General features: G+C 46.5%; 1 protein-coding gene across 1 annotated transcript in view; it reads right to left on the bottom strand.

The window, feature by feature from the left end:
* The window catches only part of arhgef18b (rho/rac guanine nucleotide exchange factor (GEF) 18b), a 184411-nt gene that overhangs the window by 74803 nt on the left and 93373 nt on the right, over positions 1-16235 (bottom strand). Inside the window, exons 8-10 of the mRNA XM_078556077.1 lie at positions 11815-11895; positions 10683-10785; positions 9876-10026 (exon numbers count right to left, since the gene is read on the bottom strand). Of these exons, the coding sequence (XP_078412203.1) occupies positions 9876-10026; positions 10683-10785; positions 11815-11895 (335 nt within the window). The remainder of the gene's footprint in view (positions 1-9875; positions 10027-10682; positions 10786-11814; positions 11896-16235) is intronic.

The raw sequence follows: 16235 nt of genomic DNA, 5'->3' as shown, positions 1-16235 counted from the left end.
AGATATTAAGCCCTGGTGAGACCACACCTGGAGTATTGCGTGCAGTTTTGGTCTCCCTACCTAAGAAAGGATATACTTGCCGTGGAGGGAGTGCAGCGAAGGTTCACTAGGCTGATACCGGGGATGGCAGGACTGTCATATGAGGAGAGATTGGTTCAACTGGGCCCTGTATTCACTAGAGTTTAGAAGAATGAGAGGAGACCTGATTGAAACGTATAAAATTCTAACAGGGCTAGACAGACTCGATGCAGGGAGGATGTTTCCCGTGGCATGCGGTAGGGGGTGGTCTAGAACCAGGGGCCACAGTCTCAGGATACAGGGCAAGCCATTTAGGACTGAGATGAGGAAATATTTCTTCACTCAGAGGGTGGTCAACCTGTGGAATTCTCTACCACAGAAGGCTGTGGAGGCCGGGTCACTGAGTATATTCAAGAAAGAAATTGATAATTTTTTGGATATTAGGGGCATCAAGGGGTATGGGGAGAAAGTGGGAATATGGCGTTGAGATAGAGGATCAGCCATGATCATGTTGAATGGTGGAGCAGGCTCGAAGGGCCGAATGGCCTACTCCTGCTCCTAGTTTCTATGGGCAGAATTTTCCCGTCGGCGATTTGGGGGCGGGGCCTGCTCGCCGACAGGAAAATGACGCGGGATGAAGTCAGAAGGAACCCCCGACGTCATCCCAGTCCAGTTAAATATTGAGGAAGGCAAGCGCACAGAGAAATCAGCTGTCTGCCCGTCGACCTGTCAATGGCCAATTAAGGCCATTGACAGGATAATTAAGGTAGTTAAATGCCCTGCCCGGCCAACCTTAAGGCTGGCGGGCAGGCCAGGAGCCCCGGCGGGCTTCTGATAATACATGAAACCTCATCCACTGGCGGGATGAGGTTTCATGTCCGTTTTTAAAAACTTCAATAAAGTTTATGTCGTTTTTATTAACATGTCCCATCTCGTGTGACATTGTCACATGACGGGGACATTTTAATAATTTTAATATTTTTCTATTTTTAAAGATTTTTATACTGTCAGTAATCTCCCTGAGACAGCACTTAGTCTCAGGGAGCAGTGCGCGCAGTTTGACGGATGGGGAATCCCTCCCCCCCGCACAGGAAGCGCATAGCGCTTCCCATCGGGCAGCCCGCTGGGTGGGCCTTAATTGGCCCACCCCCTTAAAATGGCGGCCGGCCCCGTTTCGGCGGCAGAGTTCGGCTGCCCACCCACCGCCGAGCCGGTGGGGCCCGCCCACCCATCAAGGTAAAAATTCTGGCCTATGTTTCTATGTAGACAGAGAGAGAGAGAAAGACACACAGAAAGATAGAGATGGAGAGATAGGCACACAGAGAGAGATAGACAGAGAGAGACACACACACATAGAAAGAGAGAGAGAAGGAGAGATAGGCACTCAGAGAGAGATAGACAGAGAGAGAGAGAGACACAGAGGGAAAGAGAGAGAGAAGGAGAGATAGGCACTCAGAGAGAGATAGACAGAGAGAGAGAGACACACAGAGGGAAAGAGACAGAGAAGGAGAGATAGGCACTCAGAGAGAGATAGACACAGAGAGATAGACACAGAGGGAGAGAAAAAGTGATATGGAGAGATAGACAAAGAGATGGACACAGGGTAAGATATAAATATATTAGAGAGAGAGTTATGGAGTCTAACAATAGAGAGAAAGAGAAGTAGAGAGATACACACACACACACACACACTTTCAACTCGATGAAGGAAAATCCACTCATCAGCTCAGGAAAACGAACCCTTGAATCTGGACAATTTAATCCAGTACCTTGACACCCTGAGAGGACAGGCTGGGCTTGAATGTTTAATGTTGTTGAAATGTCAGCAGGTTCATGGCAGGGACGGGAGCCTATATATCAAAGCCAACTGTTTAACAGCATGTCAACCGCCAATGGAGATGTAAACGTTTTGCACAAGGTTGTGTCTGCTCAATGATAGATGACGAGTCTGGATTTTGTCTCTCACCAGTTTTCTACTAAAGATTTGAGATGTGAATAAACCATTCTCGGGAAAAAGGGTAACAGTAAGTGGCCTGACTGCGGCAGTAATTAGCTGTGGCTCAGTGGGTAGCACGCTCACCTTCCAAGTCGGAGGTACCGTGGTGACACGGCAGCAGGAAATTGGAGGTGCGATGGCAGAAAGGTGGTGAGATGGTGGCATGGCAGCTGAGCATGGAGCCTGTGGAGGGCACGTGCCTCTCATGATGGAAATGAGACTTTGGTGGCTTACTGGGCACGGTGAGCAGCAGACCTGGCCAGACATGCAGTACTTGCTGTGTGAGGATGAACAGTTCTTGAGACACAATCCCAAATTTAAAACTCGGATGCCACATTACTGACTAGATAACGAGGGAAAGAGTAATGTATAAATAAGGCTTCTTCCTCAGTGATGGTAGTAAAAGGCGGTTTAGGAAAAAGCAGTCCCCAAATATGCAAGTCCAGAAAATTGGTAAGGGCCACACATTGTGCCTATCCAGACTCCCTAATCTGAGCTCCCAGGGACTCCCATGGGCAGTGGGTGAACTGTGATAGATTTACTGACCAGAAGATAGATACAGCCGTGGGAGGCCATTCAGCCCATCCAACCAGAAAGGTCTGACTGCCACCCCTCCCAACCATCACAACATCTAGAATTTATTAAACACTGTATTTCCTGCCAGCGCATTGGTGGCGCAAGATGACCACCGATACCAGTCTGCACATGCACACTTGACATCTGTGCGCAGAATCCAAAGACGTCATTTGCAGGAGACACAGATCCACCCACAGAAACGTTTACAGCTTCTTCTTGGCAGCCTTCAAACTTATAACAATGAATCTTATTTCATTGCCCTTGTATCCCCAAAACGATTTATTCCACACACACACAAAAATAACGCAACAAGGTGGGCCATCCCTCTGAACTAATTAAATGGCTGATCTGAAATTTCAATCAATTCCACACTCCCTGAGCCCTGCGGACGGTGGACACTTGGGCCATTTCCCTGTCTCTGTCTCTTCCCCCTTTCTCTCTCTCTCTCTCTCTCTCCCTAGCCATTTCTTTCGATATTTCATCTTTGAATACATTTCTAAAAAGACACCAACGTTGATGTGTCATTTTAATTAAGGGTTGGGGGTGAGGATGGGCGGACGGAGTGGGTCCCTTTCGTCACTTGCTCTTTCCAGCCCTGTCGGTGGGGTTTGGGGTGAGCTGTGGGTGGAAGGGATTGTTAAAAGTGTTAGCCTGACGCTGCCAGCGCTTTAACATTTGCATTTTCAGGGCCAGTGACGACTACGCATGCGATGGGGGTGATGACTCCTATAAAGATGGCGACCACACATACAACTGCACATTGACCCCTATAAAGATGGCGACCACACATACAACTGCACATTGACCCCTATAAAGATGGCGACCACACATACAACTGCACATTGACCCCTATAAAGATGGCGACCACACATACAACTGCACATTGACCCCTATAAAGATGGCGACCACACATACAACTGCACATTGACCCCTATAAAGATGGCGACCACACATACAACTGCACATTGACCCCTATAAAGGTGGCGACCACACATACAACTGCACAGGCACAGCATTGTCGGCAAACGCGGCCTTAATTAAATCATTGCCTCCTCTGTCCTCCTCAAGCAATCGTTCCACATTTTGATCACTCTTTATGTGAAGGAAACAACAAGTTGCATTTATGTAGTGTCTTTAATGTAGGAAAACAATTTCAAGGTGCTTCACACAAATTTTGACACCGAGCCGCATCAGGGCATATTAGGATAGGTGACCAATATCTGGGCTGAAGAGGGAGCTTTGAAGCAGCGTCTTAAAAGGGGAGAGGGAGGTCGAGAGAAGGAGAGATGTAGGGAAGGAATTCGAGGGCCAGAATCTTACGCTCCTGCGCTGGCGGGGTTTTAGGTGGCGGGGTGGGGGAGCATGAAACTGAAGGCAAGGGATTCCTTCCGGGTTCTCGCCCACCCCGATCACACAGCAATTTTACGCTGGGGTGGGCAAGGCTTCGGACAGGAAGCCCACACTCGCTCTAATTTAGGCCCTTAAGTAGCCGACTATTGGCCACATAAGGGTCGTTTCCAGCCCAGCCTCAATGTTTCGGCTGGCGGAAGGACTGGCCTTGCGTAGGGGAAGCCCGAAAATCAACAGACTTAGATCTTGGGCAGGAAGATGGGAGGGCGCTTCCATCAGAAGCCCCCTTCTGAAGTCAGGTGACCCCTGCCCCCACTCCCCCCTCCCCCGCTTAAGGTCCGATGGCCTCCGGACCTCTTCCCCCCCACCCCTCAGCCTCTCCTGAGACCCCAATCGCCCTCTTCGCACCCCCCCCCCCCACCGCTTCACACCCCCCCAATCGTTCCCTACCCTCCCTGCCCTGGGACTCCTTGAACTTACCTAGGCTTCCCATGCCCAGTCTTAGTCTCAGGTGTCCTCATGCAATTCCTCTTCAATCCACTGCAGCTCTTCCTGCTGCAGGGACTGGAGAGCTACCAGCCAATCTGATTGGCCAGCAGCTCTCTAAGGCAGGATTTCCTCCAGGGTGAGGGGTGGAAGCCCCCCCTGCAGCCACTTCACACTCATTTGAGCGTGAAATGGCTGCGGGATAGGCAGTGTCGGCGGGGGTGTGTTCCCGCCAACTCTTCGGGTGGTGGGAAGCGAGACTCCGCCATCCGAAAAATTCAGGCCTAGGGTTTAGGGCCCAGGCAGATGAACGCCGCCCATGGTAACCAACTGAAGTCGGGGATGCTCCAGAAGCCAGGATCGGAGGAGAGCAGAGATCTCAGAAAGTTGGAGAACCAGAGGAGGTTAAAGAAATAGGGAGAGGAGAAGCCAGGGAGGGACCTGAACACGAGGATAAGAAGTGTAAAACCGAGGCACTGCCGAACTAGGAGTCAACGTAGATCAGTGAGCACAAGGGTGATGAGTGAAAGGAATTTGGTGCAAGTTTTAGCATGAACTCAAGTTAATGGAGGGTGGACAGATGCTGGCCAGAAGTGCATTAGAATAGTCATGACTAGAGGTAACAAAGGCAATGATGCAGGTTTCAGCCACAGCTAAACTGAGGCAGGGACAGAGTCCGACAATGTTATGGAGGTGATAGTAGATGGTCTTGATGAAATGGGGTCAGAAGTTCATGTCAGTGTTAAATATCCTATTATTAAGTATGTTAATCATGGGTGACATTAATCTCCATGTAGATTGGGAAAATCAAATTGGCAGAGGTAGCCATGAGCAAGAATCCATAGAGTGTATTCGGGACAGATTCCTAGAACAATGTGTTGTGGATCCAACCAGGGATCAGGGTATTTTGGATCTGGTAATGTGCCATGAGGCAAGTTTAATAAATGACCTCAGAGTAAAAGATCCCCTAGGAAACAGTGACCATAACATGGTGGAATTTAGCATTCAGTTTGAAAGTGAGAAACTTAGTGCGGAAACATCTGTGTTAAACTTACATAAGGGTAATTCCAAAGAAATGAGGGCAGAGTTTAGCAGAAAAGATCGTTGATGACCAATGGCAGACGTTTAAGAAAATAGCTCAGGGGCAGAGTCTTCTGATCGGCGTGCAGGAGCGGGCCCCGCACACCGACGCGTAAAATGACGCGCGGTGATGTCGGGTGTGCGTCGTTTTCAGTTCGGCGGGCACGCACCGGAGTCAGCTGCGCGCCTGCCGAATTGTCGAAGGCCTCTTAAGGCCATTAATTAGCTAATTGTCAGGTACTTGACAGGGCTGCCTGTCCAACCTTAAGGTTTGGCGGGCAGGCGAAGAGCTCAGGCGGCCTTCGCATTTTTCATGGAACGTAGATGAGGTTTCACGAAGGGTTTATTAATTTAATAAAATGTTTCATGAAAACTCATAAACATGTCCCAGCTCGTGTGACAATGTCACATGAGGGGACATGTCTGAATAATTTTATTTTTATTTTTTTCACATCTTTATGACTTTTCTTAATCTCCCTGAGGCACGGACCCTCTTTCACAGGCATGCGCGAAGGAGCACAGGCCCCAACTCTCCCTCCTTCCCCCCCACCCCCACCCCCACCCACCGCACAGGTAGCGTTGAGCACTTCCAGGTGCGCGACACGTTGGGCGGGCCTTAATTGGCCCGCCCACGTAAAATGGTGGCACTCAGCCGATCGCAGGCAGCAATTGGCTGCGCGCCCGCCTGCGCCCGTTCCCGCCCAGCCCGCCCAATGGGGAGAAAATTCTCCCCCCATGACTCACACCAATGATATATCCCAGTGAGGAAGAAGGATTGTAAGAAGGGGATAAACCAACCGTGGTTAACCAAGGAAGTTCAGGATAGTATCAAAGTGAAAGAAAAAACATACAACGTGGCAAAGATTAGTGGTAAGCCAGAGGGTTGGGAAAGTTTTAAAAAGCAACAGAAGATGACCAAAAAAATAATAAAGAGGGAGAAAATAAACTTTGAGGGTAAACTAACAAGTAATATAAAAACGGACAGTAAGAGCTTCTTTAAATATATAAAAAGGAAGAGAGAGGCCAAAGTCAATATAGGCCTCTTAGAGAATGAGGCTGGGGAAATAATAATGGGCAACCAGGAAATGGCAGAGGAGTTGAATAAACACTTTGCATCAGTCTTCACGGTAGAAAACACTAATAGTATACCAAAAATACTAAATAATCGTGGGGCTAAAGGTGGGGAAGGAAATAAATACAATAACTATCACTAGAGAGAAAGTACTAGGGAAACTAATGGGGCTACAGGCTGATAAGTCATCTAGACCTGATGGGTTCCATCCTAGGATATTAAATGAAATAACTGCAGAGATAGTGGATGCACCGGTAGTAATCCTCAGATTCTGGAAAATCCCAGAGGGTTGGAAAACTGCCAATGTAACACCCTTATTCAAAAAGGGAGGTGAGACAAGAAACAGGTAACTATAGGCCAGTTAGCTTAACATCTGTCATTGGGAAAATGTTGGAGTCTATTATAAAGGATGTAATAGCAGAGCATTTAGAAATGCATAATATAATCAAGCAGAGTCAGCATGGCTTCATGAAGGGGAAATCATGCCTGAAAAGTTTATTAGAATTCTTTGAGGAAGTAAGAAGCAGGATAGATAAGAGGGAACCAGTAGATGTAATATATTTAGATTTACAAAAGGCGTTCAATAAGGTACCACACAAAAGGCATAAGGCTACTTAATAAGATAAGAGCCCATGGTGTTGGGGGTAGTATATTAGCATGGAGAGAGAACTGGCTAACTAATAGAAGACAGAGAGTTGGGATATGGGGGGGGCATTTTCAGGATGGCAACCTGTAACTAGTGGAGTGCCACAGGGATCAGTGCTCGGGCCTCGATTATTTACAATATATATTAATGACTTGGATGAGGGAAGTGAATGTACTATCACCAAGTTTGCGGATGACACAAAAAGAGGTGGGAACACAAGTGGTCAGGATGACACAAAGTGTCTACAGAGGGATATAGATGGGTTAAGTGAGTGGGCAAACACTTGGCAGATGGAATATAATGTGAGAAAGTGTGAGGTTATGCATTTTGGCAGGAAGAATAGAGGAACTGAATATTATTTAAATGGAGAAAGACTGAAGAAAGCTGCAGCACAGAGGGATTTTGGGGTCCTCGTGCATGAATCCCAAAAAGCTAACATACAAGTTCAGCCGGTAATAGGTAAGGCAAATGGAATGTTGGCCTTTATTTCAAAGGGAATGGAGTATAAAAATAGGGAAGTCTTGCTAAAACTATACAAGGCACTAGTTAGACCATACCTAGATTATTGTGAACAGTTTTTTAAAATTCATTCATGGGATGTGGGCTTCGCTGGCTGGGCCGGCATTTATTGCCCATCCCTAATTGCCCTTGAGGAGGTGGTGGTGAGCTGCCTTCTTGAACCGCTGCAGTCCATGTGGTGTAGGTACACCCACAGTGCTGTTAGGAAGGGAGTTCAAGGATTTTGACCCAGCGACAGTGAAGGAACAGCAATATATTTCCAAGTCAGGATGGTGAGTGACTTGGAGGGGAACTTCCAGGCAGTGGTGTTCCCATCTATCTGCTGCCGGTGTCCTTCTAGATGGTAGTGGTTGTGGGTTTGGAAGGTGCTGCCTAAGGAGCCTTGGTGAATTCCTGCAGTGCATTTTGTAGATGGTACACACTGCTGCTACTGTGTGTTGGTGGTAGAGGGAGTGAATGTTTGCGGATGTGGTGCCAATCAAGTGGGCTGCTTTGTCCTGGATGGTGTCAAGCTTCTTCAGTGTTGTAGGAGCTGCACTCATCCAGGCAAGTGGGGAGTATTACATCACATTCCTGACTTGTGCCTTGTAGATGGTGGACAGGCTTTGGGGAGTCAGCAGGCGAGTTACTCATCGCACGATTCCTAGCCTCTGACCTGCTCTTGTAGCCACAGTATTTATATGGCTAGTCCAGCTCAGTTTCTGGTCAATGGTAACCCCCAGGATGTTGATAGTGGGGGATTCAGTAATGGCAATGCCATTGAACATCAAAGGGCGATGGTTGGATTCTCTCTTGTTGGAGATAGTCATTGCCTGACACTTGTGTGGCGTGAATGTTACTTGCCACTTGTCAGCCCAAGCCTGGATATCATCCAGGTCTTGCTGCATTTGGACATGGACTGCTTCAGTATCTGAGGAGTCGTGAATGGTGCTGAACATTGTGCAATCATCAGTAAACATCCCCACTTCTGACCTTATCATGGAAGGAAGTTCATTGATAAAGCAGCTGAAGATGGTTGGGCCTAGGACACTACCCTGAAGACCTCCTGCAGTGATGTCCTGGAGCCGAGATGACTGACCTCCAACAACCTCAGCCATCTTCCTTTTGTGCTAGGCATGACTCCAACCAGTGGAGAGTTTTCCCCCTGATTCCAAGTTGGTCCCCTTACTAAGCAAAGATATATTGGCATTGGAGGCAGTCCAGAAAAGGTTCATTAGGTTGATCCCAGGGACGGAGGGATTTTGTTATGAGGAGAGGCTAAGTAGGTTGGACCTGTACTCATTAGAGTTTAGAAGAATGAGAGGCGACCTTATTGAACATATAAGATTTTAGGGGGCTTGGCAGGGTAGATGCTGAGAGTTTGTTTCACCTTGTGGGAGAGTCTAGGACCAGAGTAAGGGGGCACCCACTTAAAACAGAGATGAGGAGGAATTTCTTCCCAGAGGGTAGTGAATCTGTGGAATTCTTTACTGCAGAGGGCTGCAGAGGCTGGGTCGTTAAGTATACTCAAGGCTGAGATAGACAGATTTTTAATCAGTAAGGGAATCAAAGGTAATGGGGAAAAGGCAGGAAAGTGGAGTTGAGGATTATCAGATCAGCCATGATCTCATTGAATGGTGGAGCAGACTCGATGGGCCGAATGGCCTAGTTCTGCTCCTACGTCTTATGGTCTTAAATGCAACTCCAAAGTTGCAATCATTCTAGTTCAAACACAGACAGTTGCCAGAGAGAGACCTCCTTTGAATCTACAGAATCATCAGTGAACGCTATAGAATCCTCCAGGATATTTTGGCAGAAAATCTTACCTTTTCACAATAATTGTGACATCAACTTTTTTTCGATGCCAATTGCAGCATTTATTGTAAGGATTCCCTCTTACACTGTAGGGTCACGAAGACAGTTCTATTTCTTTCTTCCTCGTGTGCTTATCTCGCTTCCCCATGAACGCATCTACAACAGCTCATAGTCTGGAACCCATTCCGCTGCTCCTCCACCATCTCGCGCCCCCACACCCCGCCTCCTCCAACTCCATTTAGGAAGCACCAGGCTAGCTTTGCGCTGCTTCACTGCAAATATTAGCCAGGGGGATAGATTGAAGCGATCGTGCAAAGCAGCGTGATGGGGATACTCACTCATACACTGATAACCGGTTTTACCACTCAGCGGTTTGCTGCACAGGGAACAGCTGGTAGAACTGGAAAACGTTCCTGGCACCAACTGGTGGCCATTGTTATACTTTCTCTTTTCTTTTGGACTTTCCTTTTCTTTCTCTTTGGTCTTAACCTGGGGAAAAGGAAAGATATACAAAAAAAAACGGTTCACTTCAAAGGGTCAAAGGAACAGGATGAGGCCATTCGGCCCCTCTCAAGCCTGCCCCACTATTCAATGCCTGATCTCTACCTTCACTGTATTTACCCACCTGGGTTCTGTAACGCTTAATCCCCAAAATCTTAACTATCTTATTTTTGACATTTTTCGATTAACCCAGCAGCCTCAACAGCTTTGTAGGAGGAAGAGTGTTTCAGATTTCCGCTGTGCTTTTTGTGACAAATTGGTTCCTGACATTGCTCCTGAACAGGCTACTGGCTACCAATAAGTAACCATCTCATGAGGACCTTGGCAGGTATGCATCTCAAATGGGCTTGACTGGCAAAGCACACAATTCAGATGGGTCCTCTTGGCAAGTACAGGTCTCAGGTGAGCTTTCCTTGTAAGTACCCATCTCAGTTTCATCTGGTTAAGTACCGATCTGGAATGGATTCTGGGAGTAAGCACCTATTTCCTATTTAGCAGATTCTTGCTAATATAATGAGAAGCCATCCAATCCACCCCAATTTCAGTACAAGATTGTCAAAGCCTGTAAATCTCTACCCTCCTAACCGTCATTCAGCCACTTCCCTCCTGGTACATTTGACAACAAAATAAGCAACCCTTCTTACCTTATCCTTAAAGGAGCCGGTCACCCTGTTCTTGAGCGAACTTAATGTTCTTTTCACTTTAGTTCCTTTCTCAGGTCTGTCAGATTTCTCAACATCCTCCTTTCTTTAAACGGAAGGAAGAGAAAGTTGCCAAGTTACATAATCATACTTAACAGACAATTTGCTAAGTTGTGTTGGAACGAAAGACAAGCTTCAAAAAAACTGCAAAAACATTGTCCCAAATGTAAGTAAATTTTCCTTAAAGTACTTATTTTTGCTCACTTAATTTTTCTCCCCTTGGTACTGATCTGGGCAATGCATTAGCCCAATAATTCATTGAGCACTGGCTTTAAGCTTGAGTCCCAAGTCCCAGTTTCTCTCCTGAGTGCCATTTTTTGGATGCGATGTTAAACCGAGAACCTCTCAGGTTAATATAAAAGAGCCCCAGAGGAACTATTTTGAATAGTTCTCCCCTGTGCCCGAGCCAACATCTATCTTGCAACCAACATGACTAACACAGATTATCAGGTCATTATCACATTGCTGTTTATGGGAGCTTGCCATGTGCAAATTGGCTCCTGCATTTCCTACACTGCAATAGTGACCACTCTTCAAAAGTACTTCATTTGTTCGGAAGCATTTTGGGACATCCCAAGGTCATGAGAGGTGCTATACAAATGCAATCTGTTTTTTCTTTATTTTATAATTTTATTTTAACCTTTGATAATAAGGTGGAGGGGATGAAGCTGGATCGACCGCCCGTTCTTCACCTCTCCTCGAGTTTCTTTCTAACGGATCATAGGTGGGAATTTTGATCAATTTGTTTCCTCTGCTCTGCTGGGTCCAGGAACGCATTCACTTGAATGGAAGGAAGGTCAGGCAGGTTCTCCTGTTGCCGTGTCAGTCCAACAGCCACTTACACAGCAATGGGAACATCTACCCAAGAAGAGCGGATAAACACACGAGGGTGAAGGAATAGAAGCATCTGCCAATAGGCTGAGATGAAGTAGGGATGGGAAGAGGCTCATGTGGAGGGTAAACAACGGCATGGACCAGAATGGCCTGTTTCAGTGCTAAAGACCCTATGTGACGCTATGTGGCTTTCAAAATCACATAGATCATGTGAAGCAGCAACACAGTTCTAGAAACTTACTCTGCAAGAAATTCCATCCAGGTGAGATTTTGCGGGGAGGCAGAACGAAGCAGCTCGCCAGATCCTGACCCTGTTCTTGCACTGTGGAGAGAATGCCCAATCAGAACAAGGTACACATAATAGACACATGTAACATGATTCCTTTAAAAAAATGCATCCAAATCTCCGCTATTCCACTGCAGGAAGATGCACAAAAAGCTGGTTCCAGAGAAGGATTTGGAAACTCACCACAGCTTCGGATACACGATCTGAGCAACTATGCAGGAGTGGTTTACAGGGAATACTATATGTTATATGGAAGTTCAGTAAATGAATACCAACTGCTCTACATTAGCTCCCTGTACGGGTATACAGACAGGTAATGTAATTAGTCATAGTCCGTGAGGGACCAAAGGCATCTCTTGTCATTAGAGAGAGAGAGAGTGAGAAAGACAAGTGGTTAAATCATTTGAGGGGCCTCATTCCACATCAAGCATGGGGCAAGGCAAGGAGGCAGGCCCCCATGAACCACCAGAGCCAGAAAAGGCACTGAACCTGCACTGTTGGCCACATTCAAAGCCACACACTAACCATCCAACCAACTGAGCTAACCCCACATCAAGCATGGGGCAAGGTGAAGAGGCAGAACTCCATGAAGTACCACAGTCAGGTTAGAATCTGCACATACAAGAGGCGACACTTAGATATACAAAATAGTCAGTCCTTAGTAACCCACTCCCAATACAGAGAGCAACACTATGTATACATGGGGTCAAATGTACACCATGTTGTTCTTTAGTCAACGATTGGCTGAAAAATTAGTAGAGTGGATTTATTAGACTTCCTAATCCTAACTTTCTTCTCTGCTCTCCTGAAGGCACTAACTCATGCTGGGGCAAAATGCTGAAAAAACTCAGTAGGTCTAACAGCATCTGTGGAGAGAAAAACAACAGAGTTAACATTTCGAGCCTTTATGACTCTCCTTCAGAGCTAAAGAGAAATAAAAACGTAATGAAACTTATACTTTTTATGGGGGGTGGAGCACGTGAAGCTGGATAGAGGGCCAGTGATAGGTGGAGGCAAAGGAGAGATTGCCGGAGATGTCTTGGACAAAAGGACAAAGGGGTGTTAATGATAGTGATTCTGGCTAAAGGAGGTGCTGATGGTGGCATTAAGGTAAGGAAGCAGAATGTGATAATAGCAAGACAAGGGTAAGCACTCTGGAAAGAACAACATGAACTAGTGACAGATGGCCCTTGTGGAGGTGGGGTGGGGGAAGGGGACGGTGGTGGGAAAAAAGATTGATAATAGGATAAACGGTGGGGATAAAACAATGAATAAAAATGAAAATAAATAAGAAATAAAAATAAGTGGATAAAAAATAAAAATGAAAAAAATAGAAGTTTAAAAATGAAAATGAATATTGTAAAAAGGGGATAAAAAAGGGGGTGAGGATGGAGGAGACAGTTCATGGTCTGAAGTTGTTGAGTCCGGAAGGCTGTAAAGTGCCTAATCGGAAGATGAGGTGCTGTTCCTCCAGTTTGCGTTGAGCTTCACTGGAACATTGCAGCAGGCCAAGGATGGACATGTGGGCATGAGAGCAGGATGGGGTATTGAAATGACAAGTGACAGGGAGGTCTGGGTCATGCTTGCAGACAGTCTCAAGGTGTTTCGCAAAGTGGTCACCCAGTCTGCGTTTGGTCTCTCCAATGTAGAGGAAACCGCATTGGGAGCAGCGAATGCAGTAGATCAAATTGAAGGAGGTGCAAGTGAAGCGCTGCTTCACCTGCACCTTAAACACTATAAATTTCATTACATTTTTACTTCTCTTTAGCTCTGAAGAAGTCATAAGGACGCGAAACATTAACTTGTTTTTTTTCTCTCTCCACAGACGCTGTTAGACCTGCTGAGTTTTTCCAGCATGTTCTGTTATTGTTTCAGATTTCCTGCATCCGCAGTATTTTGCTTTTGTCACTCAGGGACAAACCTGCTGGGGGTTTGCTTCCTGCTCCTTCAACTTGGACACCTCACCCAAGTAGCCATTCTTTATGTGATTGGCCTTAATACTGAACATCAGAAGAACAGTTTAAGTAAGTGTCAGTCATGGCTCACTGGGTAACATTTTCAAACCTTAGTCAGGAAAGGTTGGGAGTTCAAGTCCCATCCCAGAGACATGAATACAACATTTCAGCTGACACTAGTGCCAAGGGAGTGCTGCACTGCTGCCAGACAAGGTAACAAAGGAAAAACAGAATTACCTGGAAAAACTCAGCAGGTCTGGCAGCATCGGCGGAGAAGAAAAAAGTTGACGTTTCGAGTCCTCATGACCCTTCAACAGAACTGAGTAATATTAGGAGAGGGGTGAAATATAAGCTGGTTTAAGGTGGGGGGGGTGGGGGGAGAGAAGTTGGGGGGGGTTGGTGGCAGTTGGGGGGTGTGAGGGGCCTGTCTACCCTCTTCAGTGGATCCCACAGCCTTATTCTGAAGGAGAGCATGATTCTTCTCCCTGGTGTCTTGGCCAATACTTATCCCACAACCAACACCTAAAGCAGATTATCTAGTTATTGCTATTTGTGGGACTTTGCTGTTGCACTTCCCTGCACAATGCTGATCTCTAAAACAATGCTGAAGTTGTGAAAGGCACTATATAAATGCAAGTCTTTCCTGTCTCAAGGGGGATCCGAAGTCCAATGTGTACATCAGTCCACATTCTGGCATGGGTTACTGGTTGTCGATCAGGACAAGAAGCCCAGCTGAATTCTTGCGCTTATCCTAGGCAGGCCAGTGATTTTAAGACCAACTAGCAGAGCGGCTGCATTCAACCAAATCCAGAGAAACCCAGAAGACTGTTGTGGGGGCGGTGTCAGTAACGTACCAAAAGCTGAACTTTACTCTGAGCCAACAGATCAAATCGCTTGTAAAAATAAAACTTTTAAATGGCTTTAACATTCCTTTAACGGAGAAAAAAAGGCAGAACACTGGCTGAGAAACAGAGCGACCAAGAACAAAACAAGAGCATGTTGGCGTTGGCAGGGAACTGGGTCACAAAGCAACACAAGGAGTGAGATGCACATTGGAACCTGCTCCCTGCATCGTTGCAGTGTCTGGAATGGGGGGCGGGGGGTGGCGCAGGGCTTGTTGGGGGAGGGGGGGGAGATTGGAAACAGAACTATCAATAGACTGAACCATTTTTACAGCAGCTCTGTCCTCCCTCTCTGGGACTTAAAGGGCAAAGACACTGTCACATTAAATCAAACAACTGCTTTATTTATCAATCTAGGCAATGAAATGGAGAAATTGCTGGATAAGAAAAGCCAAGGTCCTAATAGATCAACTTCTCTCATCCTTGTAGCCGCATGATAATGGAGTTGTTGACTAATCAATCAATTATTCCACAAGGGTCCCAGACATGAGGGACATGGTGGAAAGCTTTGGGAACACAGACCACAGTCATCTCTTCTTCCCAAGCTCAGTTCACTCACCACACATCATCTCACATTAATCTTACGTCTGTTACTCATAGTTTGGGGGTGTCAACTGTTGAGTTTATTAAGGTTTCTCAATGACTTTTCATCACCAATGAAGACGGCATAAAAAACATGGATAATAAAAACAGAAAGTGCTGGAAAAATTCAGCAGATCTTGCAGCATCTGTGAAGAGAGAAACAGATTTAACGCTTCAAGTCCAATATGGCCCTTCTTCTCCCCTAGCCTGGCCGCTAGTGAGTTCTGAACATCAGTGTCAGTGTTAAGGAGATGTGCGAGAGGGAAATAGAGAAAGAGAGAAAAAGGGAGCTGGGGGGAAGCAATTCTAGTGAGAATGATACATCCGTATATGGAAGTTTGAGTATCCATTTGAGAAGATGGTCTGGTTTGGCAGGGAGTTGGGGGTGTATCTAATCTTTCTCATGATACCGTGGGAAGGGGTTCCATTGGGAAGGGTGAAGAGAGGGGCGTATTGGGAGGGGGGAGGTATCCATGTGACAGTGTGCAGGGGTGGAAGGAGAGGGGTGTCCAGTCCTACGAATGTGATGACGCCACATGTCTTATGCATTACTACCTTTGGGATCCAATCCTTGACGGTGTTGCTTATCCAAAGAAGTTCATGGGGAGGCAGGGATCTGTGTTCCTAGAAGGACAAGGGAGGTTCCAGCAGCAAATATTGAGTTCACAATTTGCCTTTGAACCATGCTGCACAGGAGGAGGCCATTCGGCCCATCGTACCCGTGCCGGCTCTTTGAAATCGCCATCTAATTCGTCCCAGTTGCTCTCACTTTTCCCCATAGCAAAAGTTTCCTTTTCAAGTTTTTTTTTACTCATTCACAGGATGTGGGCTTCGCTGGCTGGGCCCAGCATTTATTGCCCATCCCTAGTTGCCCTTGAGAAGGTGGTGGTGAGCTGCCTTCTTGAACCACTGCAGTCCATGTGGTGTAGGTACACCC

Source organism: Cetorhinus maximus, chromosome 13 (genome assembly GCF_964194155.1).
Source record: "Cetorhinus maximus chromosome 13, sCetMax3.hap1.1, whole genome shotgun sequence".
NCBI classification, from domain to species: domain Eukaryota; kingdom Metazoa; phylum Chordata; class Chondrichthyes; order Lamniformes; family Cetorhinidae; genus Cetorhinus; species Cetorhinus maximus.
This window is presented reverse-complemented; position numbering and strand designations above follow the sequence as displayed.